The sequence below is a fragment of the Paramormyrops kingsleyae genome, chromosome 2, assembly GCF_048594095.1.
Source record: "Paramormyrops kingsleyae isolate MSU_618 chromosome 2, PKINGS_0.4, whole genome shotgun sequence".
In the NCBI taxonomy this organism is placed as follows: domain Eukaryota; kingdom Metazoa; phylum Chordata; class Actinopteri; order Osteoglossiformes; family Mormyridae; genus Paramormyrops; species Paramormyrops kingsleyae.
Window position 1 is genome coordinate 26,736,791 of NC_132798.1, and position 15,523 is coordinate 26,752,313.

General features: G+C 42.1%; 1 protein-coding gene across 4 annotated transcripts in view; it reads left to right on the forward strand.

Annotated features, from left to right (window-relative positions):
• Nucleotides 1-15,523, forward strand: part of LOC111850293 (ceramide transfer protein) — a 44,205-nt gene that overhangs the window by 8,296 nt on the left and 20,386 nt on the right. For all 4 annotated transcript variants that reach the window (XM_023824026.2, XM_023824027.2, XM_023824025.2 and 1 more), the window contains one exon: nt 4,692-4,808. In XM_023824026.2, coding sequence (XP_023679794.1) covers nt 4,692-4,808 — 117 coding nt within the window. The remainder of the gene's footprint in view (nt 1-4,691; nt 4,809-15,523) is intronic.

The following is a 15,523-nucleotide window of genomic DNA, read 5'->3' on the forward strand; positions in this document are numbered from 1 at the left end:
CCCCCTAGCAACATTCGCAAAGGGGCGGATGAAGCCGCGCCGCTACGCATGTGCGTGTACCTACTAACGTGAAGCTGGAAGCAGGTATTTTTAAAAATGCTGCAACATAAAGGATATTTATTGTTATGCTTTGATTTTTTTTTAAATGATATTTGTTGTACAATTCTAATATGAAGCTGAAAGCTGCTAATATGAATGGAGTACAGATGAGTTACACTTAATTTTCTAAATATGCACCTTAATGGATATTTATTTTATTTTTATTTACTTGAGAGAATTTTTATTATTATTATTTTTATTGCAGCAGTATTGACAGAAAAAAGAAGCAATTTGTTTTGTTTCTTTTACCCTTGCTGTGCCAAAAACGTACTGAGCGTGACTTCAAAACCGAGGTACGTACCAAACCATGATTTTTCGTATCATTACACCCCTAGAGTGCAGATATACCAGCGGTCCATGACCTTTCCCGGGTTGCCTGGTTTCAGTCTTTTTCACTTTAAGAAAAAAGCTCTCTCTCAAGTCTCTCTTAAGATGGTCACTAGGCTGGAAAAAGCAAATAGCACTGGGCTCACAGCGGTTTCTGTGCTGTGCCTGTTTGTCAGTCAGCTGTAGCCGACAGCCCTGGTTCTTACAGGTTGTTGAATTTTACTCTTGAGAAAGTCATGAAGCCTGAAGTATGCATTGCTGTGACTCAGGAAGTGCTCGATGTGTGTGTGGTCTGTCTTTCCTCATACTCCAAAGAATATTTTGTGAAATAATCACGTGCAACACTTATATAATGTACATATATATATTTTTTTTATTTTATTTTTTCATTTGAACTCTCCCCCATCTCGAGCTGGAAGTAATACACTTAATTTTGTGGTAGTTCAGTGCAGTGTTTAGGCATACTTTGAATTTAAACCTGTAACAGGGCCTTGATCTCTTGGACCTTGCTCACAAAAGAACCTCAAGATAAACTGGTTCCAGGCGGTCTTCTTATGTGAGTGCGCGCAAGCTGTCAAACATTTCTTCACTGTTTACGTGATATGTCTGAATAATAAGCACAAGCCTTATAAGCATAAACCCTAACAGTTTAATGTTCGCACTTTTATAACACAATTTTATGATTAAGAAAATCATCACTCAGACAAATCTGTAATGTCTGTTTAGTTTATTGTCAATTCAAGAAAAATACTCCATTTAAAATCAGTATCTGACACATTCTGGAACTCCAAAAGGAGTTTCAAGTTCCTCCTCGTACCACACGCAAATCTTGACTGTTTATTTCATTGGCTCTGAAGCCGAGGTCTATGGATGCATTTCAGGGAGGAGAAGCTTTTGTCTTCCTAGAAACTGATGCACAGAAAAACCTATAATATGTACTATACTGTATAACTGTAATACAAAAATACGCAGAACGAGTGTCCATCCACACTCCATAAAAGAATTCCAGTTTAGTGGTGCTGTGGATTTTCTTGTCTTTGGAATGAATGCAGTTCATTATCTGTGTTTTGCCCCTTGTCGTACCATGTGGTCCAGATGAGCTAATTGTGAGCCCGACCATAAGATTGTTCCCCTGTGATGGCTGTGCTGGTTAAACTCTTATTATTGTTTAAAAGACTCAAGGGGAGAGTAGTTTTCTCAGGCTGGTGGGAAAAACCTGAAATCCTAGGGTAAGCATGGAACATGATTTATGATTGAGCCCAGTGTGAAGGAGACGCCGTTGCTTCTCTTTAGACCCATAATAGTGTGGCTACACTGAAAACATATCATTCAAAGGGATTGGTTGTGTATGTAATGTTTTATGCTGACAATTGCAATACATCAAGGTATTTTTAAAGCCTTTTTTTTCTGTGTGAGGATGATATTTGTAGGGTACTGAGGGTTTGATAAGTTTGAATAATAAGCACAAACCCTATCATCGCCAACCATAACAGTGTAGTTTTCACACTTTTGTTGTCAGTAAAGATTTCCCTATGAAGAATTCTGTAAATGATTAGGTATAGAAGAGATACAGTAAAGATTGTTTTATGTGTCACGGTCAAATTACAAAAATGCCAGCATCTTGTGTTAAACTTGCATCATCACACAAATGATTATTTTTTTTCCAGTATATCAATGTAAAATTTGTGTCCCCAAACCACATGTATGATAAAGTGATGCTAAATCCGCTATTCGCCATTTGCACAAGTACTGGTGCATTGGAATGCTTCTCTTTGCCTGCCCCATCTTGCTCTGTAGCACTGGGGGGGGGGGGGGGGTCACAGCACAGGGTCAGCCAGTATTCAGCACCCCCTGGAGCCAGAGGGGTTAAGGGCCCATGGACATGTGAGTGTTCTGCTGAGGCTGGGGCTTGAACTGGTAACCTTCTGATCACAGGCACAGGGGGCTTAGTGCCGTGAGACACTTACCACCCCCTGTGGGACTTCTATAGATAGTCATACATTTAGAACAGATTTTATCATTTGCTCAGCCTTTAATTATTGTACTGTGATTTGCAATGACAAAATAAAAAAATATGCACATATTAAATAAATGAAACTGTATTTAAGGACTCGATTGCGCATCTTTTACTTATAAGCCTAACTGTCAGTTTAAAGTCTACAGCGGCGAGTGTGACTGGTGTGTGAGAGTATGCCCTGGAAAATATGTGTGCTTTAGTTTCAAACTTCACTTTCTTAAGATGTTTGACCCCCTGCCACTGTACAACAATGCATTCGTTTGAGCACCAGCTCTCCCTTCTTCATTTTCTGGCAGTCAGCACAATAAGCTAGTCACTGAAGTGTCCCATCTCGCAAATCCAGTCCTGGCCTAAGTGTAACCTGCTGCACTCGCTTCGGACTGGGATGGTTCCTGGTCCCAGTCCTGTGGTTGATTTGAACTGCTTAGAAATGGAGAGGGGGGGGGTTCCTGGTTATGGGTTGGAGCCTGAAAGTGTTAACTCTCTGAGAATATAATACTGAAATATAGCCTGCTGTAAGGAAAGGAGTCCTGATGAGCTTAGCTGTAGGGAATGACCATGTATAGAAAATGTATTTTATTCAACCAGCATTTCAGTAAGCTCTAGTGTTAATCCGTTTCTTTTTTTCACCATACAGTGGTACCTTGGTTTGCGAGTATAATTCGAACGCAAACATGCTTGTAATCGAAAACGCTCGTATATCAAAGTGAATTTTCCCATTAGAAATAATGGAAACTCAGATGATTCGTTCCATAACCCAAAAGTATTCATATAAAAATGATTCATACAAAATATAAAGTAAAAATGCATAAATCAAATTAACCTGCACTTTACCTTTGAAAAGAATCGTGGATGGTGTGAGGGAGACGAGAGAGAGGAGAAGAGGAGGGTTATTTTGTAGGACGACTTTCACTATAACTAACGGAATCACTGCTACTGTTGGCTCACTGGAATCTTTTTGCTTTTGTGCAACTAACAAGGAACCCGTCCAGTGACAGCCGCTTTTGCCTCCTTTTCTTTGTCGTTAAACAGATTCATCCCTCGCACTGCTACACCCTTATTTCTACTAAATTTTGACTATATGACTGAGGCACGCTGACTGAGACTGAGCATGGGAGACGATTACCCACAATCCCGCAGCGAGAGAGAGAGAGAACCATCGGCTCAGTTGTGATTACGTGATGCTAGACAGACAAAGCGTATATAATACTCATATTGCAAGACCTCGCTCTTTTATCAAATTAAAATTTATTTTTAAATTTTTGCTCGTCTTGCAAAACACTCACAGACCAAGTTACTCGCAATCCAAGGTTTTACTATATATTGTATCTCACCACAGCATTGCAAAACTGCATGATATCCCCTTTGCTGAATGGTGACACAACTGAAAAAATATAGTTTCCCAAAACACATTATTGGTCTGACTTTAAATACCACCATTATATAGTTTCAGGTTTCACAGACATTTTATCAAAAATCTATTGTTGTTACTAGAAGTGGTTTACTGTTCATAAAACAGGATTCCTGTGATGTAATCCTAAGGTTACTTTCTCTAGTGTCTAAAGGATTTTTTTGTGTGAATTTGTTTGCAATTTTCTCAAAAATATGGATCACAAACCTTGCGAAATGTCACAAGGTAATAGTGAGAGAGTGAATAATTTGTCACAAAACCCATTCACAATCTGTTAAGACCAGAATGTACTTTTTTTTTTTTTTGATAGGATAGTGCCATAAACGCATAATCCCCCCGGGGCACCATAGTTCAAGTACTCATAAAAAAAGGTATTCCTGGCTGCTCAAACCACCAATTTTGTGTGTGAGATGAAAACATTCCTTTGTTAATGGAGGCTGTATCTGAGGATTTTGTGTCTGGAAAAAACCTGCTTCTGCACTTTTTTTGTTTTAGCGTGGTATGTTACTGTTTCTTCCAGCGCTTCATGTACAGCGAAAACACTGGCAATTTTAAGGCAAACAACAACAGCTGCTGTAAAAACACAGTGTTAAGTGACCCTTTCAACTTCACGGACTTATAGGTGGCATGAATTTAAAAACAGAAAGGCAAAACAAAAACACATTTAATGCTTCTGAAGCAGATTGTCCTATAACCCTACAAATTTAGTTTTTCACAAGTTTTGCCTGTCTGCTCCGTCTTATTATAATTAATAGTAATCCTCATCTCCATCATAAGATATTTTGTCTGTGTGCCCTCTACAACAGCCCTGCTAACTTGCATCATTTTCTGCCGCAGCCCCACGAGTTCGACGAGTGCCGCTTCGATATCAGCGTGAACGACAGCGTTTGGTACCTGCGTGCCCAAGATCCTGAGCACCGGCAGCGGTGGATCGACTGCATCGAGCTGCACAAGGTGAGGCCTGCTTAGTGTCAGCATGGAGGGCATCCGAAGCACGCTTTCAGGAAGCATATACCAGACAAACCGAGCCGGCCTGGATCGCCGCGTCAGGTGGTGTGGTGTCAGTGTGTGAGAGTGTGTGAGTGTGTGTCAATGTGTCTGTGTGTGTTTGTGTGTGTGTGTCAATGTGTGTGTGTGTGTGTGTGTGTGTGTGTGTGTGTGTGTGTGTGTGTGTGTGTGTGTGTGTGTGTGTGTGTGTGTGTGTGTGTGCGCGCGTGCGCGCGTCTCTTACTAGGCTCCCACAGTTGGGTTGCTTGTTGAGATTTCCAGGCTTGAAAGGCCTTTCCCCTGTGCAGAGAGTCTAGGGTCTAGCCATGGTGAGCAGAGTGAGATGGCTGGGTGGTCACCGCAGAGACACGCTCTAGTTACTGTTGTTGCACCTTTTGAGGAGAATTTGTAACCCCCACTGGTCTGCATCAAGCTGTATAAATGAGGAAATGAGAAAATGGACCTGAAGTTAAGGAATCCTCTGGTCAGAGGTCGGATGCGTACCAGCTGCATTATAGCCCTAATATTGTGAACATCTCCCTGGCTTGGTGAGTGTAAATGGGTGGGACCAGCCCTGACGGCGATTGTCAGACTGAGAAACATCTAGGCTAAGGGGAAACACATGGTCGTTTCAAGTCTTTTAAACGGAACCATATTTCAGGCTGCTTACATGGAGAGACAAAATGGCTCCCCCTCCCCACCCCAGAGACCCTTCTAGGCTGCTTTGTTTTGATTTGAACTTGAAAGGCAGCCCAAGGCTCATGACTTATTGTTATTTTTCCAGCGCATTGATCGGCGGCCAACACGTGTGCAGCCTGCACGTCCCGCTGTCTGCCCAGGGCCGGTGCTGCCTGCCCCCAGTCCCCACCCGTCCCCAGCCGCAGTGTAGCTTTGCCCCCCATCCCCTCCCTGCCGCTTACAGCCATAATGTCTCCCTGTACGCCACACTGCTAGCACAGGACGGCATGTTTTTTTCCTGCCCATTTATCTCCTCGGCCCTGCTGCAGTTCCTGTCTGCGTGCCAGAGACGGGTCTCTGTGCGGGGGGAATGTGGCGGGATTGAACAGAGCTTTCTGCTGGGAAGGGTTTCGATACATATTTTGAGTTTATTTGGCTTTCTTGTTATTTGTGTATTTGGATAAATAAGTCAAATGTCTTCTAAGTTTAGTTGGAAAACATAACAGACAGCTGTAATTTTACAGGATAGTATTTCCATTGTCATGCTAACATGCTAAATCAACGTAATGAGCATTTACTAGGAGTAATAAGGTAATAGGCTTTCATATTTCGAAACAAAAAAAGGCTGCAATCCCAGACATTTAGACTCAGTTTTAATGGTGCCTTTCCCACAGGAGCCTCCTAGTAGATCTGGTTGCCCAGACTGCATGCTGGCTTCCTTGATGGGCCTTCCATGCTGATCCATCATTTCCAGTGGAGACTGGGTCCATGCCAGCTGGGAAACCTGCTCGATTAGTGCAGTATTTATTCGCCCTTCCCCAGCTTTGGGCATTGGGGAATGTGTTGAAAAGCAGTCTTCAGATGTAAACCAGGTAGATTTACTGCTTGTTTTTCCAGGCTAGCGATCAAAAGGAGATTTTAAGGCAGCTCTCAAATGTAACACAGCCCGAACTGCCATTTGTCCATCCCGATGGCGGTTTTGACATGTGGTCGAAGGTGGCAAATCGGAAAAGTGCATCATGCTGTCAGCAGATAATTGCTGCTTTCTTCACTCAGCCAGCTCCAAAAAGTGTCCTACTTTTCTCAGAATAGCTCCACCGTTGGTCTTGTTATCAATGCACACTCTTGAGATATATATATATATATATATATATATACGTTGTGTTGACTGTATCGCCAGCACAGAACAGCTGTATATGCTGCTCCCTGTTCTCACTGATACAGTTGGCGCTGTGCAGGCTCTGGACATTAAAGATCCCTGTAAATGCTCACCTCAGTGGGGGAGAAATGGGACCAAAGAGCCCACAGCCCTGCAGGCAAGGCAGTGCAACCCCGTGTCCCAGTTTCCCTAACTGCCCCTCCCCCGATAAGCTTGGTCGAGCAACATGGGTCACCTTGTTAGTCTCTGTGCTTGGGTGGTGGGACAGAGTGGCCCGTGTGCAAAATTATGTACAAAACAAAGGCAAGTTTTTTGCTCATTTCAGCAGGCAGCTCTTCCTTTTGTTCATCACTGGAATGCTGTGTGGACTCAAGCACAGAGCGCTCCGTCTGCACACGATGCACTGTCCCTGTCCACACAAAAGATCTTTGTCATGATTTATCAGGTCCGACGGCTTACGAGCTGGTGTGCTGACAACTAAACATTGAGTATATCCAGGGCTGGGTGTAGCACTTGTTGCTTGTCTAGCTTGAGAGCTTCCAGATGTTTTGCTTCCCTGCATGACTGTAAGTACATAAAACCACCTTCTTCACAGCACAACTTGAGTTTCACCCCCACGTTTATAATTTAATGCAAACTTCACGCATGAAGTTTATAGAGTATGGAGTGTATGAGCGAAAAGGTATGTAAATGCTGCCTGGGACCTTCATGCGATTTTCAGGAATCGGACAATTCAAGTTCTATAAACTGGACCTGTTCCTATGAGCCATCGGTATTCCTGTATTTCCAGTGTTTCCAGTGTTTCTCTTGCTGTCCAGCGATGGGCCTTTGAATGTTAACCCTCGTCACTCTGCTCTCATGAGTCAGAAAGTATCAGCTTACAGGAAGTGATTTCTGCACACATCTGCACTTTTCTGATCTTTCTGAACCATGGTACTTTGGACTAATCATTGTATTGAGTTTGTACATATAATTTTTGCAACATCCCGCAGAAGGATTGTGTAACCAAGGCCAGGAGCTGACTGCTACATTATATTTTTTGCTAACAGATGATGGCAAAAGCATTTTTATTGTTGTTTTCTGTTAGCTACAAATATGTATTTAATATTGTATTTGTTTTCTTTAGGCAAAAAAAACCCATTTTATAAACAAAGCTGTCTGGCTAAGCTATGCTCTGGAAAAACTTGATGATCCTTCTGGGCTCATTCGCATAATATGTCATTACTTTCCTAAAAGAACTATCCAAAAAATCTAATGGAAAACCTTTAAAACTCAAACTTATTACTCTCAAACTCATTGTCATCACAGATTACAACAGTCATAGGTATCATGACATTGATTGATTTTTATTTTTTTTTAATAGTCTCTGAAATGGTAAGTTTTTCTGTTTTCTTGTGTATTTTACAAATGAATAGGAAAAGGGCAGGAACGGTGCTGAAGTCTTTGGAGTAGCCCCATATTCATTGGCTCTGGTCTTTGGGGTAGCCCCATATTCATTGGCTCTGGTCTTTGGGGTAGCCCCATATTCATTGGCTCTGGTCTTTGGGGTAGCCCCATATTCATTGGCTCTGGTCTTTGGGGTAGCCCCATATTCATTGGCTCTGATCTTTGGGGTAGCCCCATATTCATTGGCTCTGATCTTTGGGGTAGCCCCATATTCATTGGCTCTGGTCTTTGGGGTAGCCCCATACTCATTGGCTCTGAATGGTGTCAGTTATAGAATGTGGAACACAGGTTTCCAAAATGTACTTACATGAAGCATTGAAATTTTCCTATTTTTCAAAATTGCATCAATACCGAGTTTTCATGTGTTGGTGTTTCTACCAATATGAGTAGTTTAGTTAAAGTTAGCGGGCCCTACTAGGTGAAAGCTTGAATGAGAACTGTAATGGGCAAACACCCCAACATGGGCCGTCAGGAAAACCCGACTCATGGAAACTCGTAGCATAGGGATTTATGTTCTATGGGAGCAAACATGGAAATCACAGAATACTGTAACTTTGAGTCCTGACCATTGTGCTGTATGCATAGTAACAAAAGAGTGCAGAGTATATTGGAAAAATAAAATTAAAAGGTTATAAGTCTGTGTCTGATTTTTTTAGCCAACAATTACAAGAAATTAGTGTAATATATTTTACTAGAGCTTCCGTGCATGTCCACATTAAGGCATCATGGCCCTAATTATTGTGTAGTTTTAAGAAATGATGGTGTTTTTATTATTTTGTTGATAAGACCTTGGTGATGGCCTTCATGTTCCTCTTTGGATGCCTCCTGTTCAATATAATGTGGAGCTATCACTTCTTATATATTCACACCAGACTCAATAATAATAATCAAAAAAGCAACTTAAAACTGAATACAACACAAGAGCAGCTGCAGATAAACATTAAGGCAGCTCACAATAAAACTGGCAAGATTTGTGTAGTGCATTTGAAAATAAAATCTTGCATTGCCCTTGCCTTATGTGAGTGTTTTATCCAAAACCTTTTTGTTTAATTGGGTGAGTTATCCAGTGTCAGTTGGATCACACTGAAGTTGACTTCAGAATCATTATGAAACAGTCACTTCAGATACTTTTGGGAACTCTGAAAACCTGTGGGAAAAGTCTCTGGGACATTTTTGCCACAGATGTGACAGTCATAATTTCATGCTAATTTCATCTGTCTCCTATGTGGTGGTGTGTCAGCCCTGTGAATCACATTTCATTGAGTAAGTTGGTGGGCTACGATTGTGGATGATTCTGTGAAATTTAACCACACTAAAATCCCAATTTGGTTTAACCTCTAAAGAGCCAAGTTCGTGTTCCCACACAGATTCTGTTGCAAGTGGCTTGTTACTATGGCCCACAAGAGAATTTTATATATTAGATTCTATACCACAGGAACTCGAAGAGGGGTTGATCTATTCATATGGACTGGAAAGGCTCTTTTTCCTTAAACAAGGAATAGTTTAATATACAGGATTGATTCAGCACAAAAGACTCATTCTCTTTGGTCACATCTGTATGTTATTAGTGTATGTTATCCATCTGTATTACTGCACAATGTAAACTGTGCAGACAGGCCCATTAATCACATAACAAATTATACTGATGATACTGTCTTAGATTAGATTAATTTAGAGATTATTAATTTGGATTTACAGTCCCCTTCGTTCGTATGTCTGAAAGTTCGTAATTTTAGTCCTATTATCTTAAATTTACGCTCATTCATTGCAAAATATCAGTCAACAATTCTTAATTTTCTTCCAGATTTAGAGACCAGCATTTGGAAATAATTTGCAATCGAAGCACCCAAAGGCAAATTCAGCACTTCTGGTCTTCAGGCAATGTATGGGACAGCCCTCCCAGGATTCCAGTGGACTGTTCCATCTGCATTAAATCAGAATGGTGATACATTAAATGAAGAATGTGCGAAAGAACGAAAATATATTCTTGGAGTTTAGTCAGTTCTTAGGTGGGTGGATGGATGGATGGATGGATGATCTATATAAAATTATTTCTTTTTCTTTTACTGTTTTTTTTTCTATCAGTACATATTCTGTGATAGAAATAAAAAGTGTAAATTGAAATAGTTATACCTTTATTCAGAATTTTTATATGCGCTTTATGCAGTGTATGCTCTTTTGGCTGAGGCGAACATTAACAATGTTATCTAGATGCCGGTCCAGAATTCATAATGTCTCCTACAGTATGTGCATTTATTCTGGGGAAAACGCAGAAAAGGAAAAAAGTCATGCCCACATAAATTTGGGTGTGTGCTGCCCGCCAGCTATCAGGTACAGAGGGCATGGATCCCGTCCGAAATGGGGAAGAGCAGCAGCGGGGCTTGCAGTGTTTAAGGCCAGGTCAGTGCCAGTGATCCGTGGCTGAGTGTGGATCACTGCACATGACGCCGGCTGCCGGCAGACCAGTGTGGAAGTGGCCTCGCACATTCCAGGCACGTGTTAGCCAGGCCAGACTTGCTGGAAGGAAATAGCAGCCTGGATTGGGGGGAGGGAATCATATTAAAAGTAATAGACCTGGTTCTGGAATGTGGGAAGGTGGAAATTAAGATGGTTAAATGCTGATATCGGTTTATCTGTCTCTGAAATCGTAAGGTAGATTTCTAAGAGTGATTTTTGGAAATCCGGGCACTGAATTTTGCTGTTGCAAAGGATCATCTTCCGTTTGCAGGTCCGGTCTCATTCAGAGCCACTGCAAAGCAGCTTTTGGAGTGTAATGAGATTTCTGCAGCCAGCCGCCCCACTCTGGGGGCCTGATGTTGACTAAAACAGGCTCTCGGGGTTGGTACTGGGTTCACTGATAGATGGGAAACCAAAGTGATTAACTGTGGGAAACTGGCTCTGCTGAATCCGTGGCAGGATTGCAGGCTTTGCTGGAACTCTTGTTTTTGACAAATAGTTACCCTCCCCTCACAGAGACAGAATTGGTATGGCTCTCTGGTTCCCCCTGCTGGCGAAATGTGAGCCTGCCGATAGATCTGATTAGTATCAGATAAATGATTAAGAATGTTAGCTACACCTACTTATGTCCCGTTAATGGCATTTGTCATTCAGTGTTTTTTTGTTTTATGTTAAAATGATTATCTTCTAATTGTTGCAATATCATGTATCATTGTATCATTAGCAGCGTATTTTGGACATTAGATCTTTAATAATTTTTTTTTCTGAAAGACTGCCTTTATTTTACCCTGGTTCCTGCAGACTGTCTGAGCCAACCCCAAACTGCAAATTGCTTTAATCGCACATTATAAATAGTCTACCCCCCTGTTCCACATCCCCTTGGTGTCCCTGCATGCATGTAGATTTGAGCCGTTTTCTATGACAGCTCTTGTGCCCTGCAGTGGGTAGGCGCCCCATCCTGGGTTATTCCCTTCCTTGTGCCCTGCAGTGGGTTGGCGCCCCGTCCTGGGTTATTCCCTTCCTTGTGCCCTGCAGTGGGTTGGCACCCCGTCCTGGGTTATTCCCTTCCTTGTGCCCTGCAGTGGGTTGGCGCCCCATCCTGGGTTATTCCCTTCCTTGTGCCCTGCAGTGGGTTGGCGCCCCGTCCTGGGTTATTCCCTTCCTTGTGCCCTGCAGTGGGTTGGCGCCCCATCCTGGGTTATTCCCTTCCTTGTGCCCTGCAGTGGGTTGGCGCCCCGTCCTGGGTTATTCCCTTCCTTGTGCCCCTAGCTTCCAGGACCTCCTGTGACCCTGCCTAGGACAAGCAGGTAGAGAAATTGGATGAAATGGAAATCTTCATAAATTACAGTTAATGCCTTTTTTTGGCTACTTCCAATGGCTCTCTTTCATTGCATGGTTACATAAGTTGACTATGCTTGGCGTAGCAGTCTGGGGATCACTGACGGAATACTATTTCATTCTCCCAGCAGACTGTGTTGTCACATCCTTGAGCTTTATTTAAGGAGGGGACTGAGCTGTTTGAATTGATGTGGGGACTAGGAGTACACACACTACGCTGCTGCACGGCGGGAGTAGCGGACAGCAGTCGTATAGGTGGAATTGGCGCACAGAAAAAAAAAAATTATGTTACGGACAGGAAATGAGAGCCCAGCTAACACAATTTGGACTTAGTCCCCTTCATTCGTATGTCTGAAAGTTCGTAAGTTGAAAGGTTGTAAGCGGAGAGGCATATGTATTGTCTAATGTGGGCCTGATCTCAATGAAGGCTGGTCACTACTCTGATAACTGACGAGGCCATCTGCACCCGATTAATGAGATCAATGTCTGCTTTGCAAAATTAAGTCATTCTTCATCCATACGCAGTAATATCACTATAGCAAAATTAATTAATTGCTTAAAGTAGGGCAAGTTTTGTTCATTCCTTTAACAATTCACATACCGTTCCCTACACTGCATCAGCTTTCTCTTCATTACATCATTTGTAATAATATTTAATAATGCAACCACAGACTGGCTAGATAGCTGACTAGCAGGAAATTATTACAGCAACTACGATAACTGTCCGGATGGTGTATGAAATGAATCGTTAGAAGCATAGCTTTTTTTACGTTGCAGTTTCTGTCGTATACAGAAACAATGTCCCTCGTGACCAGTAACTGTGACATGTGTAGCTGATCTGACCAAGTCTGACATCCACAGTACATTTTTCTGCCATCAGATTTATTGCAGCCTGAGTAACATGCTTTAGGTCATGTAATCTATACAAATGACATATTACTGTATGCTTTCCATGGCTGCCATGCTTACTTGGTGCAAAATGCAGGCAAATGTCAAGACTTAGGAAATATTGGCACAATGACTGATGGCGGGGAGTCTTCTGAGGTGATGCAGTACATCACGGACAGGGAAGCTGTTCCATGGAGCGCCGGGGTGAGTGCCGGTTTTTGGGATGACCTCGCCATCAGCCAATAATAAAGCAGTGGTTCTCAACTCCAGTCTTGGGAACCCACTGTTATTGGCTGATTGAGAGGTCATTCCTAAAATCCACACCCACACCAGCCCTTCATGGATTAGGATCCCCACCCCTCCAGTACGTAATATTTGATACCAGCGCTTTCTTTATGGACTCTCAGTTAAAGGATCAATACTTTCACATGCTACAGGGAGTTAGCCTTTGGTCTCGTATGGAAGCAGTGCCTTTAACCGAGAGGGACTCCCCAAAGGATGGAGATAACCTGCCCACTGCACATGTACAGGGAGAAGGTGGCATTTGAACCCCAAACTTGGAGTGCAGCAGCAGTGCTGAAAGCTGACTCAGTGTGTGTCTCCTTTGAAATCCTAGCTCAATATCCTAACCCCATCTTTCTGTCCACTTGATACATTTAGGTAACAGTACGATTTACTTGAATTACTTGGGTAACAATACGATTTACTTGAATTACTTAGGTAACAATATGATTTACTTGAATTACTTAGGTAACAATATGATTTGCTTGAATTACTTAGGTAACAATATTATTTACTTGAATTACTTGATACATTTTTTTTACATTCAGACAATGCTGTTCATCCTTCAGCTGCCTCAGTAGCTGTAAAACACCGCTGCCACAATGCTTGTCAACAGGACAACCCTAACCCCAACCCTAACCCCAACCCTAACCCTAACCCAATGGAACTTAAAATTCTTTGAAAGTTTAACGTGCATGGCATTATCGGCTAACCTAAGTGTAGCAGACAGCAGTGCATTTATAAATAAATTAAAAACATTAATTCAGGATCTGCCTGTTTATTGAACTGAAACTTAATGCGATAAAGGTGTTTCATGACCATGACCTTTATTTCACCTGAGATCAACAAACCAATGGGTGATTTGAAATGTTAGAGTGACAGTGGCCTTTAAGGTGGGAAATCTTATTGTTTAATTATAAAAGGGACACATTCAAGTGATTTGAATATGTGTTTTATTAGCACAGGTCCTTTCAAGAATGTAATTAAGAAATTAAGCAGCTATAAATGATTAAAGTAAAGGATACAATGTCCCTGTCCAGGATAATAGAATAGAGGCCACACACACACATATATACACATACTTACATTTACACATATACACATACATTCACACATACTATATGGACAAAAGTATTTGGACACACCTCTTAATCACTGAATTCAGATGTTTCATTTTGACCAATTGCCACAGGCGTATAAAATCAAGCACCTAGCAATACAGTTAAGTTTGCAAACATTTGTGAAAGAATGGGTTGTTCTTAGGAGCTCAGTGAATTCAATTGTGGTACTGTTATAGGATGCCACCTTTGCAAGTTTGTGAAATTTCTTCCCTGTTAGATATTCCACGGTCGGCTGTAAGTGGAATTATTGCAAAGGGGAAGGGTTTAGGAAGAGCAGAAACTCAGCCAGGAAGTGGGAGACCACATAAGGTACCAGAGCGGGGTCACCGAGTGCTGAGCCACATAGTGCATAAGAAGTTGCCAACTTCTGTTGACTTAACTACAGAGTTCCAAACTTTCTCTGGCATTAATTCCAGCACAAAAACTGTGCGCTGGGAGCTTCATGGAAATGGGCTTCCATGGCTGAGCATCTGCATGCATGCCAAATGTCAGATGGAGTGGTGTAAAGCACACGGCCACTGGACTCTGGAGCAATGGAAACATGTTCTGTGGAGTGAGAAATCAGGCTTCTCTGTCTGGCCGTCTGATGGACGAGTTTGGTAGATGTCAGGAGAACGTTACCTGCTTGACCGCATTGTGCCAACTGTAAAGTTTGGTGAAGGAGGGGTTGAGTTAGGCCCCTTAGCTCCGGTGAAGGGAACATGTCAAGCTTTAGCATACCAGGGCATTTTGGACAATTCTGTGCTTCCAACTTTGAATGAACAGTTTGGTGAAGGTCCTTTTCTGTTACAGCATGATTCTGCCCCAGTGCATAAAGAAAGGTCCATAAAGACAGGGTTAGGTTAGTTTGGTGTGGAAGAACTTGACTGGCCCCACAGAGACTTGACTGACCTCAACCCCCTCGAACACCTTTGGGATGAACTAAAATGGGGATTGTGAGCCAGGTCTTCATGTCCAGCATGAGTGCCTGACCTCACAAATGCTCTTCTGGATGAATGGGCAGAAATTCCCACAGACACACTCCAAAATCTTGTGGAAAGCCTTCACAGAAGAGTGTCAGCTATTACAGCCACAAGGGGAACCAACTCCACGCCTATGGATTTAGAAATGGCCATGTGTAATGGCCATGTGTCCCAATACTTTTGTCATATATATATATATATGTATATATGTACAGTATATGTATATACGTATATGTATATGTGTGTCTGTGTCTGTCTGTCATGTGTATATTACATTGTGGGGGGCCGCCTTTTTGGTCCATACAAGGCGAAGCTCTCTTTTATTAAAAAAAAATGACTAATCAAAAAACA